Genomic DNA, 15,609 nt, shown 5'->3' with positions numbered 1-15,609 from the left:
TTTTTTTTCTCGGAAGGGCGAGTCGGAAGGGCAACTTGAGTCAGGAAAGGCAAACGGGCAGTTGCCCGGGCAACCAGAGCAACCCCCCTGTGCACGTCCCTGCACATGCGCAACACTTAAAGACTCACTACAACACAGACACACACCTACGGGCACTTCCTTCCTACAACCCAAACATGCACACAAATAAAGGTAAATGTCAAGATGCATGAAATAGACGTGCACCGACCACACACACACACCTGGGGGTAGTGTGGCTGGAATTGAGCCTCCTCTCTGCATCTCCTTTCATCATCCTCACCCTTCTCCAGCTCCTCAAATTGCCGCTCTGTGCTACTCTGATTTGCTCTGATGCAGCCAGGAGGGTGGGCCTCTATGTTGGTCTGATACTTCAGAGCTCCCCTGACAAAAGACAAGAATGTTGTTAGCTTAGTTATTTTATTGTAACTTTTAGGATTGCTGAGGTATGGTTATTGAAAAGGCCATAAAGACACATCCAAGTACATACAGTGAGGAAAATAAGTATTTGAACACCCTGCTATTTTGCAAGTTCTCCCACTTAGAAATCATGGAGGGGTCTGAAATTGTCATTGTAGGTGCATGTCCACTGTGAGAGACATAATCTAAAAAAAAAAAATTCCAGAAGTCACAATGTATGATTTTTTAACTATTTATTTGTATGATACAGCTGCAAATAAGTATTTGAACACCTGAGAAAATCAATGTTAATATTTGGCACAGTAGCCTTTGTTTGCAATTACAGAGGTCAAACGTTTCCTGTAGTTTTTCACCAGGTTTGCACACTGCAGGAGGGATTTTGGCCCACTCCTCCACACAGATCTTCTCTAGATCAGTCAGGTTTCTGGGCTGTCGCTGAGAAACAGAGTTTGAGCTCCCTCCAAAGATTCTCTATTGGCTTTAGGTCTGGAGACTGGCTAGGCCACGCCAGAACCTTGATATGCTTCTTACAGAGCCACTCCTTGGTTATCCTGGCTGTGTGCTTCGGGTCATTGTCATGTTGGAAGACCCGGCCTCCACCCATCTTCAATGCTCTAACTGAGGGAAGGAGGTTGTTCCCCAAAATCGCGCAATACATGGCCCCGGTCATCCACTCCTTAATACAGTGCAGTCGCCCTGTCCTGTGTGCAGAAAAACACCCCCAAAGCATGATGCTACCACCCCCATGCTTCACAGTAGGGATGGTGTTCTTGGGATGGTACTCATCATTCTTCTTCCTCCAAACACGGTTAGTGGAATTATGACCAAAAAGTTCTATTTTGGTCTCATCTGACCACATGACTTTCTCCCATGACTCCTCTGGATCATCCAAATGGTCATTGGCAAACTGAAGACGGGCCCTGACATTGCTGGTTTAAGCAGGGGAACCTTCCGTGCCACGCATGATTTCAAACCATGACGTCTTAGTGTATTACCAACAGTAACCTTGGAAACGGTGGTCCCAGCTCTTTTCAGGTCATTGACCAGCTCCTCCCGTGTAGTTCTGGCCTGATTTCTCACCTTTCTTAGGATCATTGAGACCCCATGAGGTGAGATCTTGCATGAAGCCCCAGGCCGAGGGAGATTGACAGTCATATTTAGCTTCTTCCATTTTCTAATGATTGCTCCAACAGTGGACCTTTTTTCACCAAGCTGCTTGGCAATTTCCCCGTAGCCCTTTCCAGCCTTGTGGAGGTGTACAATTTTGTCTCTAGTGTCTTTGGACAGCTCTTTGGTCTTGGCCATGTTAGTAGTTGGATTCTTACTGATTGTATCGGGTGGACAGGTGTCTTTATGCAGCTAACGACCTCAAACAGGTGCATCTAATTTAGGATAATAAATGGAGTGGAGGTGGACATTTTGAAGGCAGACTAACAGGTCTTTGAGTCAGAATTCTAGCTGATAGACAGGTGTTCAAATACTTATTTGCAGCTGTATCATACAAATAAATAGTTAAAAAATCATACATTGTGATTTCTGGATTATTTTTTTTAGATTATGTCTCTCACAGTGGACATGCAATTACGATGACAATTTCAGACCCCTCCATGATTTCTAAGTGGGAGAACTTGCAAAATAGCAGGGTGTTCAAATACTTATTTTCCTCACTGTATGAATGTAGTAGTGTAGTATTTTTACTGCCACACCCAGACCTCCTGATACTAATACAGATAACCCCAGCTTTTAGTGTTACTTGCCTAATATAAAACTGCCATTTGACAGACTGTTAACATAACTCAAAACACAAAATATATCTCAACAAAACACTACACTGAGAGAACAGGCGTGTACAAGCAAACCCTGGTTCTACAGTTGAATGACTCTCAGTGAAGGCAAGTAAGAAATTACTGCACCCTGATCACACACAACCAAACGAAAGTTACTCCTTTCAACAAGAAATTACATATTTTGTGCTGAGTAAAAATATACAAATATTTCATATTGAATAAGTCAGTAACATGACAGTAAGTCAGCAAAACATTTCATGGATTCTCTGAAATAAAAATGTATGTATGATTGATTGTCAGTCAGTATGAAGTTGCAGATAGAAATTTAGAGATATCTCCAGCTGTCAGCTGGAGTCTCCCAAATTATTTGCTGACATTCATCAATCATACATAAAGCAAATCCTTATCTTATCTCCTTGAGGCAGTGATTGAGATGGCGACAAACTGTACAAACTTTGCAACAAAAATGGCATACATTTTTGTTGAGACATACCCGACCATGTGCACCATAAGGATCACGTAGAAGATGATGAAGAGGTTGTGTGTGTACCAGAAGATCTCATAGTTGGATGACCTAAAAAAAAAGGATAAAACGACATTTTAAATGAGGGATAATAACCAGAAAAAGAATAATAACATGGTGACATGATTTAAGGGTGTGGCGGGGTGGCGATGGCGCAATGGCAGGGACACCATTGTGTACCTGAGCAAGACACTTAACCCTAGTTGCTCCAGAGGCATGCGACCTCTGACATGTATAGCAATTGTAAGTCACTTTGGGTAAAAGCATCAGCTAAATGAATAAACGTAATGTAAATGTAAGGGAACACGTGAATGAGAGACACAAAAAGAGCAGAGGCAGCAAAAGAAGAAAGCGAGGTCGGAGTTTGTTCAGGGACAGACGCACAGACTGCCAGCTCAAGGCCTGAGTAAGCAGGACATCAGAGTTCAATATTAAATGGGTCATTACACAAATGATGAGCCCCCTCTCTCTTTCCCGCCCGATAAACACTACAAACAAAGAACATAATTAAACCATGTACAGTATTTGTACTTTGGCTGCACCTTCTTTCATGTTTGTTTTCTGAAAGTATACAGGGACACCACAAAGGCCGAGCAGTGTTCACCTCCGTTAGGTGGTTAGTGCCTCATAATCCAGTGACGTTAACCTCGGAAATTTGATAGGGATTTGGAAAAGAAACTGTCCTTAGGTTCGCCTTAATGTGTATAACATTGCACATTTTGTATACCTTTACAACTACAACCAGTACAACTATATTCCAAATAAAACTGACTCTCCACCTTAGTAGTGTGGTCCTTTTTTTTGGGGAGGTGTGGTCGTATGAGAGACCCCCATATATTATCAGGATAAGTATTTCTTTAAAAAGGCTTGGGGCATTGTTTTTTCTTTTGCTGATAAAAAATTCACACACTTTCAATGAAAACATGTTTTACGGCGCTTACATTTAAATGTTTTCAATTTATAACAAAACCACATTGTTTGTACTTTGCTATCATAGTTTCCAGTGTATTTGGGCAAGGTCAACAGTAACAATAAGGATTAGGTTAGCTTTAGCTATTCAGAAAGCAACAACACATTAAGTAAGTCATGGCTAAGTGGATGGTAATTCATCTTAAATGGTATTCTTTGGGAACATTCCCAAATAAAAGAAGGACCTTAGATAAACCAATGATCAGTAAGACTTTCTTAATCTGATTTTGATTCTCAACATTTTCTTTTCTGTTTTCTTTTGTTAACATTATGATTGAAGTGAAGCATTATAAACTTTCAGATATTTTAAGCTATTACACATAAGGAAGCTTTAATTGTGACATATATGATGAATTTTCACTTTATTTTAAAATTTAAGATTTTAATGGTATTAAACCCGTGCCAACAACTCTTGGTTTGGCTATCTTCTGTTTACATAGACAAATCCGTCTTTGGTTCTTTCCCCTGCCTTGGCTTACAGATGGGCTAATTAACTACCCATTTCCTCTTCCATAGACATGATAACAGAACATTCCTCATAAATATGTAATTAGCAATGTCAAAAGATAAAAATGCTGATGCAAACTATTGTAATTCACAGAATATGTTAATAATGTTCCAAGCATTAATGTGTGATAATATCACTAGATCACTGTGACTCATTTTGCAGTAGCCTTCATCTCACCAGTCTAGCCACTTACCCAAACTCTTATCTGACCCTTGAGGGTTCTGGAAAAGCCTCTTATCTATTATCGTCTGTTCAATTACTGAAGACGGTCAAGAGAGCACAGGCACCCAAACACACACCTCAAGTCTCACACATCTGCACAAGTTAACACACACACACGTGTACACATGCAGAGACCTCTGTTAGCATGTCTCCTCATGGTTTCCATCTTTCTCACACACTCAGACAGAAAGACAAAGGTGAACAGACATGACACAATGAGACACACAAGCAAAGACACTTTCACGTACAAGTACAAAAACCACGTTTGTATTAAGAGAAGGCTCCAATATTGCTCCTATACATTTAAATGAAAGTTGCTCACACAGCAAACAAACAAAAAGGATATATCTGTATATAAATGTGGTTTTATATTCATAAAAATGTATTTTCTAGGCTTTGGGAAATTTTTACAAATGGCTGTCTATGGGTAAAATACGGCCGCATTTTTTCATTCGCCAAACTCTATACACGTCTCTTAATACATCCATGACACAACATACACTGCTCAAAAAAATAAAGGGAACACTTAAACAACACAACGTAACTCCAAGTCAATCATACTCCTGTGAAATCAAACTGTCCACTTAGGAAGCAACACTGATTGACAATCAATTTCACATGCTGTTGTGCAAATGGAATAGACAACAGGTGGAAATTATAGGCAATTAGCAAGACACCCCCAATAAAGGAGTGGTTCTGCAGGTGGTGACCACAGACCACTTCTCAGTTCCTATGCTTCCTGGCTGATGTTTTGGTCACTTTTGAATGCTGGCGGTGCTTTCACTCTAGTGGTAGCATGAGACGGAGTCTACAAGAGTATTTAATGAGATTATTTCATTCATTCAGATCTAGGATGTGTTATTTTAGTGTTCCCTTTATTTTTTTGAGCAGTGTATAAGAAACATACACAAACTATGACGATTATGATTGTGGATGATGGTTTGGTGTACCTACCGCACGCAGTAGGAGGAGGAAGTGAACATCAGAAAGAGGATGAGAACCAACAGGACGCCGGTGACTCCTGGGACTGAAGAGAATTATTATTAAGGGGAGATGCTATGATATTTCCACATACTCTAACTGACTTATTTTATCCACCAAAATAGCAAAAATTTTAAATATAGGGAAAATATTTAAAGACTAAATAGTTTAAGAGAGGACTAAACACAGCAAACACAGCACGACTTCCTCCCCTCTTCTTGGCATAAAGCCACGCTAATCTGCAACACATTTACCACCTTCATTACTACACTAGTAAAAACATACCAGTATCCACATGCATACAAACACATCTGGTCTACACACAATACTGTATAAGAAAGAGCTGTGCTTCTTACTTGTGGTCAAAATGATCAGTTTGGGGTCCTGGGAAGGAAACACAAAAAACAAATAATTGTTTTTGTGTGTGTGTGTGTGTGTGTGTGTGTGTGTGTGTGTGTGTGTGTGAACTAATTTGAGCCATAGACCTCTCAGCAGTGGCAGCCGTAGTATAGAAAGAAAACCTCGGCAGGCTTCGTTCCAACCAATCACTTCAGCAGGTGATTTCATTTCTAATTTTCTCCCCTTTACTTCAATGCATGCTATTCTCTTCAAAGTAAGGACATTTTTGGAGGGGTTAAGACTTTAAGGTTCAATGTGAGAGTTAGGTTTCGGTTGAAGGCATGCTTCAGACTAAATGCTAGTCTGAGCACATCTCTCCATGCACCTTTCAGACTTCAATATGGGAGGACAATTTGTGTACCTTTATGAAACAGACAATATGACCAGCATGTCCACTTTATGCAACGATTGGCCAGGTGTACAGAGGTTTAATTCTTCAAACAACAACTTTCCTCACTTTTCATGTGTACAACATGAATGCCTTTGTGCAGTTCTAACTATTTTTACAGCTCACCGCACCTCGGCTTCTATGACATCAATCTCTACACTTCAAGTGTTGTTATTCAGAACATCTAACAATACTGCTTTCAGATGTGGTCGCACGACATGTTTCAAGCATAACTTGTGATGGTTATAGTTAGGGGCCAGGGAATGTGTCAAGTCAATGACGTCCTCACAACTATAAACTACATATGTACGCGCATTTGTGTCTCACCTCTCCTCTGTAGCGAGCCAAGTTGAGAGCAGGAAAGTCGTCTGAATAGCTGACACTGAAACTGATGACATTCACCAGGTGGGCAGACACGTGTACAACTGAAGAAGAAGAGAGAGGGTTACAAAGGACTGATTTAAAACACGCATTTTTGTGCACAGACACCAGCAGACACACAGAACATCTCCTCTGCAGCCCACATACACACACAAACTTAATTATAAAGGTCAAAATAAACTGCTAGCAGACAATCGTCCAGACATCTCTCTGTCTATTCAGCAGAAAGTCAGCAAAACATCCTCCTGACTCACTGGCACACACACAGACACACACACCCACTCCTCCCTGACATCATGGGCCAACCACGCAGCCGTTCGACAGCTGAATTAGAGGGCATAATCATGGGCCACAAGGGTCCTTTTTTCTCACTCACATCCTTTCTCACTCCCACTGCTTTTCACTCCTCTCCCCACCCCTGCTCTCTCTCTTTCTTCTCTCAGTCTATGTTTCTCTCCCGTCTTTGCTGTCTCTCTGTCTTCATTGTCATTTGTTGTCTCAGAACTTCAGAACTCCGCTATTAGAACATGAGGGTTTGCCTAAAGGGACATGGTGTGTGTGTGTGTGTGTGTGTGTGTGTGTGTGTGTGTGTGTGTGTGTGTGTGTAAGCGTGTGTGCACATGTGTGTGCGAGTGTATGTACGTACTGTAATGATGAAAGAAGGTTTAAGCTTACAGATGACGTGATAGTAAAGAACAGATGCCAGCTCCGCTGTTCTTTTCTTTCTATCGTTCTACTGGCTCTATGGATGGCAATGTCAGTCGGTTTCCAACTTTGGTTAAGACTGAAATGTCTCAACAATGTAGTGATCAAGCCAGTGTGGATTTGTTCATTTTATATCAAATAAATTTGGAGATCCCAAAGTCTTTCTCTCTCCCTGAGAGAAAGAAAAGGAGGGGGTTTCAGATATCAACTCTCAACAGGAGATCCCAAAAGAGGGGGTTGAAAGGTTTGCTTTCCCTAAGTGCAACCAATGCTTTGTTCCCAACACTTTCTGACACTTCCTTTAGAAATTATATGATAAAGAAATGTTATCCTATACTATTCTATTAATTTTCCAGCTCGAATTTAATGTTAAATAACTCAATTCCCCAGCTCCTGAGCAAAGGATTGTTGAAAGAATAATCAAAGCTATCTTCATGGAACCAGAGCTCCCCCAAGAGGACAAAATAAATATTACATGCCATCGATCTGAAATGCCGTTTAATGTATAAATGTCACTCTGTATTTACTTGTTCATAATCTGATGCCATTCGTGTATCTTGCTTATATTCCCTAAGTAAGAATGTGTAACAACCAATATTATCCAGGAAGCTAGTTAAGTTCCTCTCATCTGATGTGATTCCTAGGAAATGCTAACCTTAAGGTTTAACTACTGACAACTGTTTTCCTTTTATCAAATGCTTAAAACTAACAACGGTATAACCGTTTGACAATTAAGGTTTGATTGTGGGAAGACATTTGATTACAATACGCACAAATACGTCTTAGAATAGACATATTAAAAGACAGTCTCTCAGGAAACTGGAAACAAACTATGGGGGTAGTTATGTTTCAATATTATTTGTGTGAACAGATGAGCAATCTGTGTAATCTGTAAATATAAAAAATATTTTACAATTGTTTCCACAGGATCAGTAGTACTCACCCTGACTAGGAAAGTGATGTTGTACATCAGCATGCTAACATGCTCGCAATGACAATGTTAAATGCTGATGATTAGCATTTATAATGTTACCATGTTCACCATCTTAAATTAGCTTGTTAGCATCCTAACATTTGCTAATTAGCACCAAACACAAAGTACAGATGAGGCTGATGGGGATGTTATTAGTTTTGAAGGTATCTGGTGACAAATCTAATTATGGTGTGAATTGTTCCGCCACAACTCCCAAAGTAATTTGGAACCCCTCTAATAGTTGCAGACATTTCACTTAAAACCAAAAATGTCTAGCTCATGTCAGTGCTAGAAGTCAGTAGGATTCATCCACTGGGGACCATGAATGTCTGTAAAAACATTTCATCGCAATCCATCTAATTGTTGTTGTAGCAGGTCTACGTATGATTTTTAATAAACTTATGAAAATTAATATTTCAGAAATATTAACTCATAAACCTCGGGAAAAATGGCACCACCGGAGATTCAATTCACCCAGAGTCTCCAGACCTCTGGGTAGCATTTTAATAATTATACAATTATTCACTAGTGATCAGTTAGTTAATAATCACTCAATCATCTTAAATCAATCAGTCAGTCTCATATCGAAGGAGTAAATCCTCGTGACAGGGACTTTAGGGAGTTAGACAATACACACACACAGTTCCTGTGATTACGGTGAAATTTATTAGATAACTAAGGTGAAATAAATGCAGTTAAATACACAAAGAAATAATCAATGGCTAATCAAACAATTATGTAAACAAGAAGAGTTCTATTGTAAATTCTTTTCTCTTGTGGGGGGAATTTGATTCATACGGGCAGCTAATAAACGCAAGCTATGACAATAACTCTATAAGGCTATGAGTTTTAAGGGTTACAGATAATCGATTAACAAACTATTGGATATCACTGATCACAGAATGCAGGGTTTTAGTCTTACTGCTTGTCGTTTCTCCAGCCGGGTTGCTGGTTGGCGGCCTCACGCTGGCGGAGTTCCGTACGTTCTCGGTTAGGATGGCTTAAATCCGTCGGCCGGTCGCTTTCTCTGCCAGGGAATTGATCTTCCTTTGTTACTGCTGGCGGGCCCACGTGATTGGGTCTGGCTTCGGTGGGAGCAGTGTAATTAGGAATTATCATTACTATCACTGTTATGTCTTACAGATATATATGTATTATGTTTTTATCCTTAACCTTTCCTCTCCTATACTTCTTATGTTAGTCTGTCCACATTACTAGGGTTTAGGTCAGAACTGTGAGATTGTTTTGGTGCTTTCCCTCTCTTGTTGTTCCTCTCCTGGAATGTTCATTCAAGGCCGAGAGAGGATCTCTGTTCCCCGAAACATAGAAACCTAGACTGTGTAAATGATGATGCATCCCTTTGCTCAGGGCCAGACGTTAGTGACTGTCTTAGGAGACAGAACCTCTGGTCCAGCTGATTTGTGTTGTAGTACTTCTCTGTTTATTCTCTTTTGTTAAATAAATTCTTCAAAGACAACGGTTTGTTGTAACTCAATTATTTGCTCAGCCCCTCACCAGGAATATAATTTCCACGACAATGGGAAATGTAGGATCAGGTGTTCTGGAATTTTACCTCACCAGAGACTAAAGTCAGGATGTCTTGGCCTCTGCTCCTTCGATTTTGACCATAGCTTTTTAATCTGTCTCTACTGTTTCCCACAACTTGGAAGTAAGTCAATACTAAATTACTGAAGAATTACTCTACATGCTATCTGGTGGAGCTGAAATGCTATAAGTTGTTCAACATTTTAATTCAGAAGTCCCTGGCGAAAAAAAGCATTTTAAATTAAAGCTGCAAGCTGCATTGAGCAGGCCCTAGCCCCCTGAGGTGCGTTGGGGAGTGTTGTGGCAGTGGGTGCATTGGCCAGAGGTCAGGAGACACGGTTCTGAAGTATCTTGACTTTTGTACTAGTCAGGAACTACCTGTGTCCCCTATGTGGCGCTAGAGAACACCTGCTAATCACAGGATGTGTACTAGTACATGAAGTGTGGACTGCACTGTGAAAATGTCATGTAAATCAAATAATTTTTGCCATAAAGGGCTTCCATCATGTTGCCAGTTGGTGGCGCTATGATATTGAGTGAATTTTGGCATGTAGATGTGTTCCGGGCAGGACTCTAACCTAGCACGTAAAGCTTGGTACACATCTGAGCATGTACACTGAAGTTATAACAACTTTTTTGATGGCAAATCATCGATTTTCGACGCCATGCCAAAGACACACCCAACGACGAAAACTCACAGATAGCACAACTTTAAATCGTCAATGCCTTTAGAATGCACAGCAAAAATTTGAAACCAATCTGTTAAATTCCCTAGGAGGAAAAAATGGCCATTAATTTCAAAATGGCCAATTTCCTGTTGGGTTTAGGCTTTTTTGTAAAAAAATAAGAGTGCGTTTTACAGTACAGATATGAAGCCAGGCTCCTGACATGAATGAATAAGAGGAAGATGCCTGTAAACCAGACACCTGGCGGACACACAGCTGCTAGAAGCTCCCATGATGTCACAAGAGCAACACACACACACACACACACACACATACACACACACACACACACACACACACACACACACACACAGCTAGAGAGCAAAAACACACATGACCAGCTGTAAGGACATCACAGCTGGTATGCCAGAAATGCTGAGCTAGCCTGGGCATTTATCCACACTTCACACACACACACACACACACACCAATACATAAAGACATATGAGCTGATAAGTGACAGTTTTTACCAGAGAAGATGCAGATGGAAACTCCACAGGCCACATGAAAGGTCTTGCTCTTGTCCAGCAGTCTGCGAGTCTTTCTGCTCGATACCTGCATGTGTTGTAACAATAGTATTAGCTTTATGGCCGGGAGTTATGGGAAACATAACACACGCAGCTCATTTTCAACTTTATGTCTTCCCTGCCTACATCCATAATTTATCTTTACAATATTTCACCAATATTTTAACAGTTAATTTCCAATATATGAGTACGTTAACATAAAAAATACTAACAAGAACACATCACAGATTTCATCTGCATCGGACATAAGCTTTGCCGAGAAAATCCATCCACTTCACAGGTGTGGTATATAATGATGCTGATAAGACAGCATGGGTATTGCACAGGTGTGCCTTGGGCTGGCCACAATAAAAGGCCACTATTGATTTCTTTGTTCTTCTTCCCATCCCTCTATCTTTCCTCACACGTCCCTCACGCTGTTTCTTACCATATGTGTTCCTCGGACAAAGGTGAGCAGGGAGCGACACATGGGCAACAGGACCAAGCTGCAGTTCAAGTTCAACACAGATGCAGATGCCCTGCTGATGCACAGCCCCAGCTGGGAAAGACACACACACACACATTATTAGACAAGTTGCTGAAATGAGGCCGGATTCAGAGGATGTAAAGTGATAAGGGTCTGGAGGATTAAGATTCACACTTTTGAGCTGTTCTTGTTCAGATTTGGACTATTCAATGTGCACACTGAGGGCTTAAGTCATGACTTCCCAACCACATAGGGTTATTTAAAACTATCTTTATCCTTCTCAGTATGGAGAGCAAAGGCATTCTCCTTTAGGCATTTCTTTGCTGAAGCTTTGCATTTAAATAGAACGCTTTTATTTAGTTTTATAAAGGTGATGACACACAGATGACTTATTTGAGAATTTTTAAGAGATAATGGAAACTATCCTAACAATCTCAAATGACTGAGGTTAATCTATTTTAAATTAAAAGATTTAAGGGCCTATATTTAGTTTTTCAATGAAATCAGTAATTAATAAATTACTTTTTTACTACTTTTTGTCAACGGGCTTTCATCCAATTGGACAAGTCATCTAACATTACTGCAAAGCAAGTGAAATATATTGGGATTTTGTGCTTAAGCTAGCTCATGTTAGATAACGTTAGCTCACCGGCTTACGCTGAGCAGTTGCTAACGTTATCTGGTGCAAAATGCTACAGTTGTATGACTTTCCACATTACTTCATTAGCTAACACGATCCATATTATCCTGTGTACCATCTGTATTATGTTAAAATGCTGATTTTAGTAAGAAATTATGTAACGCTACAAAGCTAGCCTGTAGTGAAGTAAGGAAGAGGCAGCCAGCTATCGTTAGCATGGCTGTTTGCTTTCTAACGTTCAATTCAGAGCTTCTCCACCAGTCTCAGTCGTTGTAACTTACCCACATAATATACAATGATGCAACATAACAGCGGAGGACAACAACACAGTGGAAGAACTTACTTTATTCACTACAGTAATCTTACTTACTGCGGTCTATCTGATTTAAAGTGTGGCAACAATCTCATTTATAATATTCAGTCAAGCACACTAACCGTTTAATTTTCATCCAATATAAATAGCTCAAATTGCTGAGCCTCCCGTGAAAGACACAAATAGCAACGTTAGTTACAGCGAGCTAACGCAGACATGTCATGTCGGCTAAATGTACTCAATGTAACGAAAGTTATCGTTTAACAAGCATGGATTACTTCAACCTCAAGCTGATAAAAATATGACTGTAACTTTGCCTTGGGAGTTTACATGAGTTTCCAGCTTGTTGTGTGATGCTGTCTCCCAGTGAGTGTGGGATTTTGCTCGCTCATGAGTTCAAGCAAGTGTACGAGCACACACCTGGTTGCAATCTAAAAACCACACCACTAGTGGCCGCTGAAAACTACATATTACCCCTTTAATTACTGCCTCCTACACAAAATACTGAGAATGAGGGAACTTATTCTCCTTCTTCTCCTTGATCTAATCTGGTTTGGACCATACCTCATTTGCACATTTCTTTGGACAAAAACCTCTGACAAAGGCACATATGTAAATAATACATTTCTATTACATCTCAGAAGAGTCCGTCTGGCTGATAGAGCACCTGACACCAGGATAAAAAGAGTGCACTTTACCTGAAGTGACATGGGAGGGATGTCTATTATGTAATCTGGCTTTACGAATCTAAAGCTACAGCTCAATAATTGAACCTGTTTTCATGCGGAAACACTGGATGTACTTTGGCATCTTGTAAACTCCGCACAGCCCCTTTGAGCACTGCTGGTGCCGTCTCTTCTGATTATCCATAAGAAACTGACACAACTAGTGTAAGAGACGAAGGAGTGCGAGTGTGTAGATCAGAGAGAAAGAGAGAGAGACAGGTCATGTGTGAAAGTGTAGTCCAACCCAAACTCTTTTGAGTATTTAACTCTTACCCCTTGTAGACTGAAAAGTTGGATGTCAATAATTGTTGCTTTACAAAGGCCAGTGGCTGAGGTCTGTTTCAAATTTAGGTTGATTCCAAGGGATTCAAACGGCGGTAACAGCGACTAAAGTTCCACCACCTCTTGAAAGTATACCACAAAGAATTTAGGCAGTTCTGAAGGCAAAAGGAGGTCCAACCCGGTACTAGCAAGGTGTACCTAATAAAATGGCTAGTGAGTGTAAATCCAGTGTTCACTCTGTTTTAACTTTGCTTTTGGTCTGTACACCTAAATTAATTATCTGGCTCTTTAGCAGCTAAATGCTCCACTATGTTCACCAGCTTGTCTATAACTGTGTATAACTGTAAAAATTAGCCAAAACTCACAATAAAGCTTTGTGAAGCCAGGAAGATGAGTGACAATTCTCTGAAAAAAATATGACAAACAGCTGAGCTAACTACTTTGCATTTTATTATACAACTGGACAAGCACAGGTTAGACATGCAAAATGACAGTCCTCCTATAGTCTACAAGGACACGAGGAACCACAATTTGGTCTACAACAGACTGAAAAATATACCGGTTTCAAGGCTTAAACAGGTCAAAAGTGAGAATCTACACATAGCAAGTCAACTACTTAAAAGTCTGATACTTTTACCCTTTAAAAACTTCCCACTCACATTCTCTCACCACAGCTTCCCATAGAAAAGCAGCTGACAGAAAAACCACAAGCAGGAGATCTGATATCCAACACCCTGAACAACCAAAACACACACACACACACACACACACACACACACACACACACACACACACACAATAATCCATACAGGTGAATGAGATAAGACACTTTTTGAAGTTAGATTTTAATTTCCTTCAGCAGCATTAAAGCTTTGAAATATATCTCCATTTTGCATGTAGACACACACACGTGCAGATACACACACATACACACACACACACACACAAACTTAAGCCCTCTGGTAAGGCATTCAGTCAAAGACAGCGGCGTGCCCACACTTGCCCCTCTCTCCCCTCTGCCTCTCACTGTACAGGCGGTGAATGAATAGCTCAGCTGTCTTTTTTTCCTCTCACTTCATACTACCAGCATTTGTTTCTTTTAATCAATTTCTTAAAATTTTTTCACTGACTAAATATGTTTTAAAGCTGTCATTTACAAATACACATAATGTATGGGCCGATATTTACTCACATTTTACATGTATAAACTGTATTAATTTAGACTTGTCTTTGTATGTCCTTAACATGCTCCATTTATCAGCTTCTGATATGTACCATTTTATATGTTTTGTCTTTCCTGCTGCAATAAAGAACCTTTCAGATGGTATTAAAGTCAAAATCCTCCCACAAGTTGGCTTCTGAGTTATTCCATGTGTCAGTGAAAAGTACCCTAATGAGAAAGAAGCATGTGCCACTGTTATCAACATGCTGCGTATGTGCTGACAAAACTTTTTCTGTAAAGTAATAACACACATAAGAATACAAATAGACGATGCTAACTGGGTCGTTGTTTCCACAACTTATATATAGTACTATATGGCAACTCCTGTAAATACAAACACAGGTCTTAAACATTAGGAAGCAAATACAATAGAAAGTCCCTGATTGGATAGTAATGTCAGTGGCATTTGTATTATTTTCTCCAAAGACAAAGAACATTTTCACTGGCACAAACATGCATCCTGAGCCTGGGCACGCACATATACACTCACACACACACACACACACACACACACCAACATGAACTTGTGACAATAATTACACCAATGCTCACCTGATTCTGTGTGTGTCACTATAGTGCCAATATATTGGCCAGCACTGACCGACCAACCTGTCAACACACGCACACATGTGGCTAATTGCTGCCACAGAGCTTAAAGTCAGACTCATTAATCCTGCACGTGACGGTCGACCATCCATCACAAAGCCTGCTTCTCTGATATAAATAGAAGTCTCTGAAGCCAGAAGCAGTTGGTTTCTTACAAAACAGAGATTTAGTCCCTGAACTCTGTTGAAAATGTTGTCTGATTGTATTTTAAAGAGACTGCAGTGAATGAATTCTGGGGCCATGTAGCATAATATATCAGGATGTAACCAGCAAGAATGTTTCTT

General features: G+C 40.2%; 1 protein-coding gene across 1 annotated transcript in view; it reads right to left on the bottom strand.

The window, feature by feature from the left end:
- LOC119883399 (NADPH oxidase 4) overlaps positions 1-15,609 on the bottom strand; it is a 31,682-nt gene that overhangs the window by 14,390 nt on the left and 1,683 nt on the right. The window contains exons 3-9 of the mRNA XM_038694026.1: positions 11,499-11,609; positions 11,015-11,099; positions 6,543-6,640; positions 5,785-5,812; positions 5,402-5,474; positions 2,719-2,799; positions 243-402 (exon numbers count right to left, since the gene is read on the bottom strand). Coding sequence (XP_038549954.1) covers positions 243-402; positions 2,719-2,799; positions 5,402-5,474; positions 5,785-5,812; positions 6,543-6,640; positions 11,015-11,099; positions 11,499-11,609 — 636 coding nt within the window. The remainder of the gene's footprint in view (positions 1-242; positions 403-2,718; positions 2,800-5,401; positions 5,475-5,784; positions 5,813-6,542; positions 6,641-11,014; positions 11,100-11,498; positions 11,610-15,609) is intronic.

The sequence above is a fragment of the Micropterus salmoides genome, unplaced genomic scaffold, assembly GCF_014851395.1.
Source record: "Micropterus salmoides isolate LMB-PRFRI ecotype aquatic unplaced genomic scaffold, ASM1485139v1 Ms_hic_scaffold_3, whole genome shotgun sequence".
NCBI lineage: Eukaryota > Metazoa > Chordata > Actinopteri > Centrarchiformes > Centrarchidae > Micropterus > Micropterus salmoides.
This window is presented reverse-complemented; position numbering and strand designations above follow the sequence as displayed.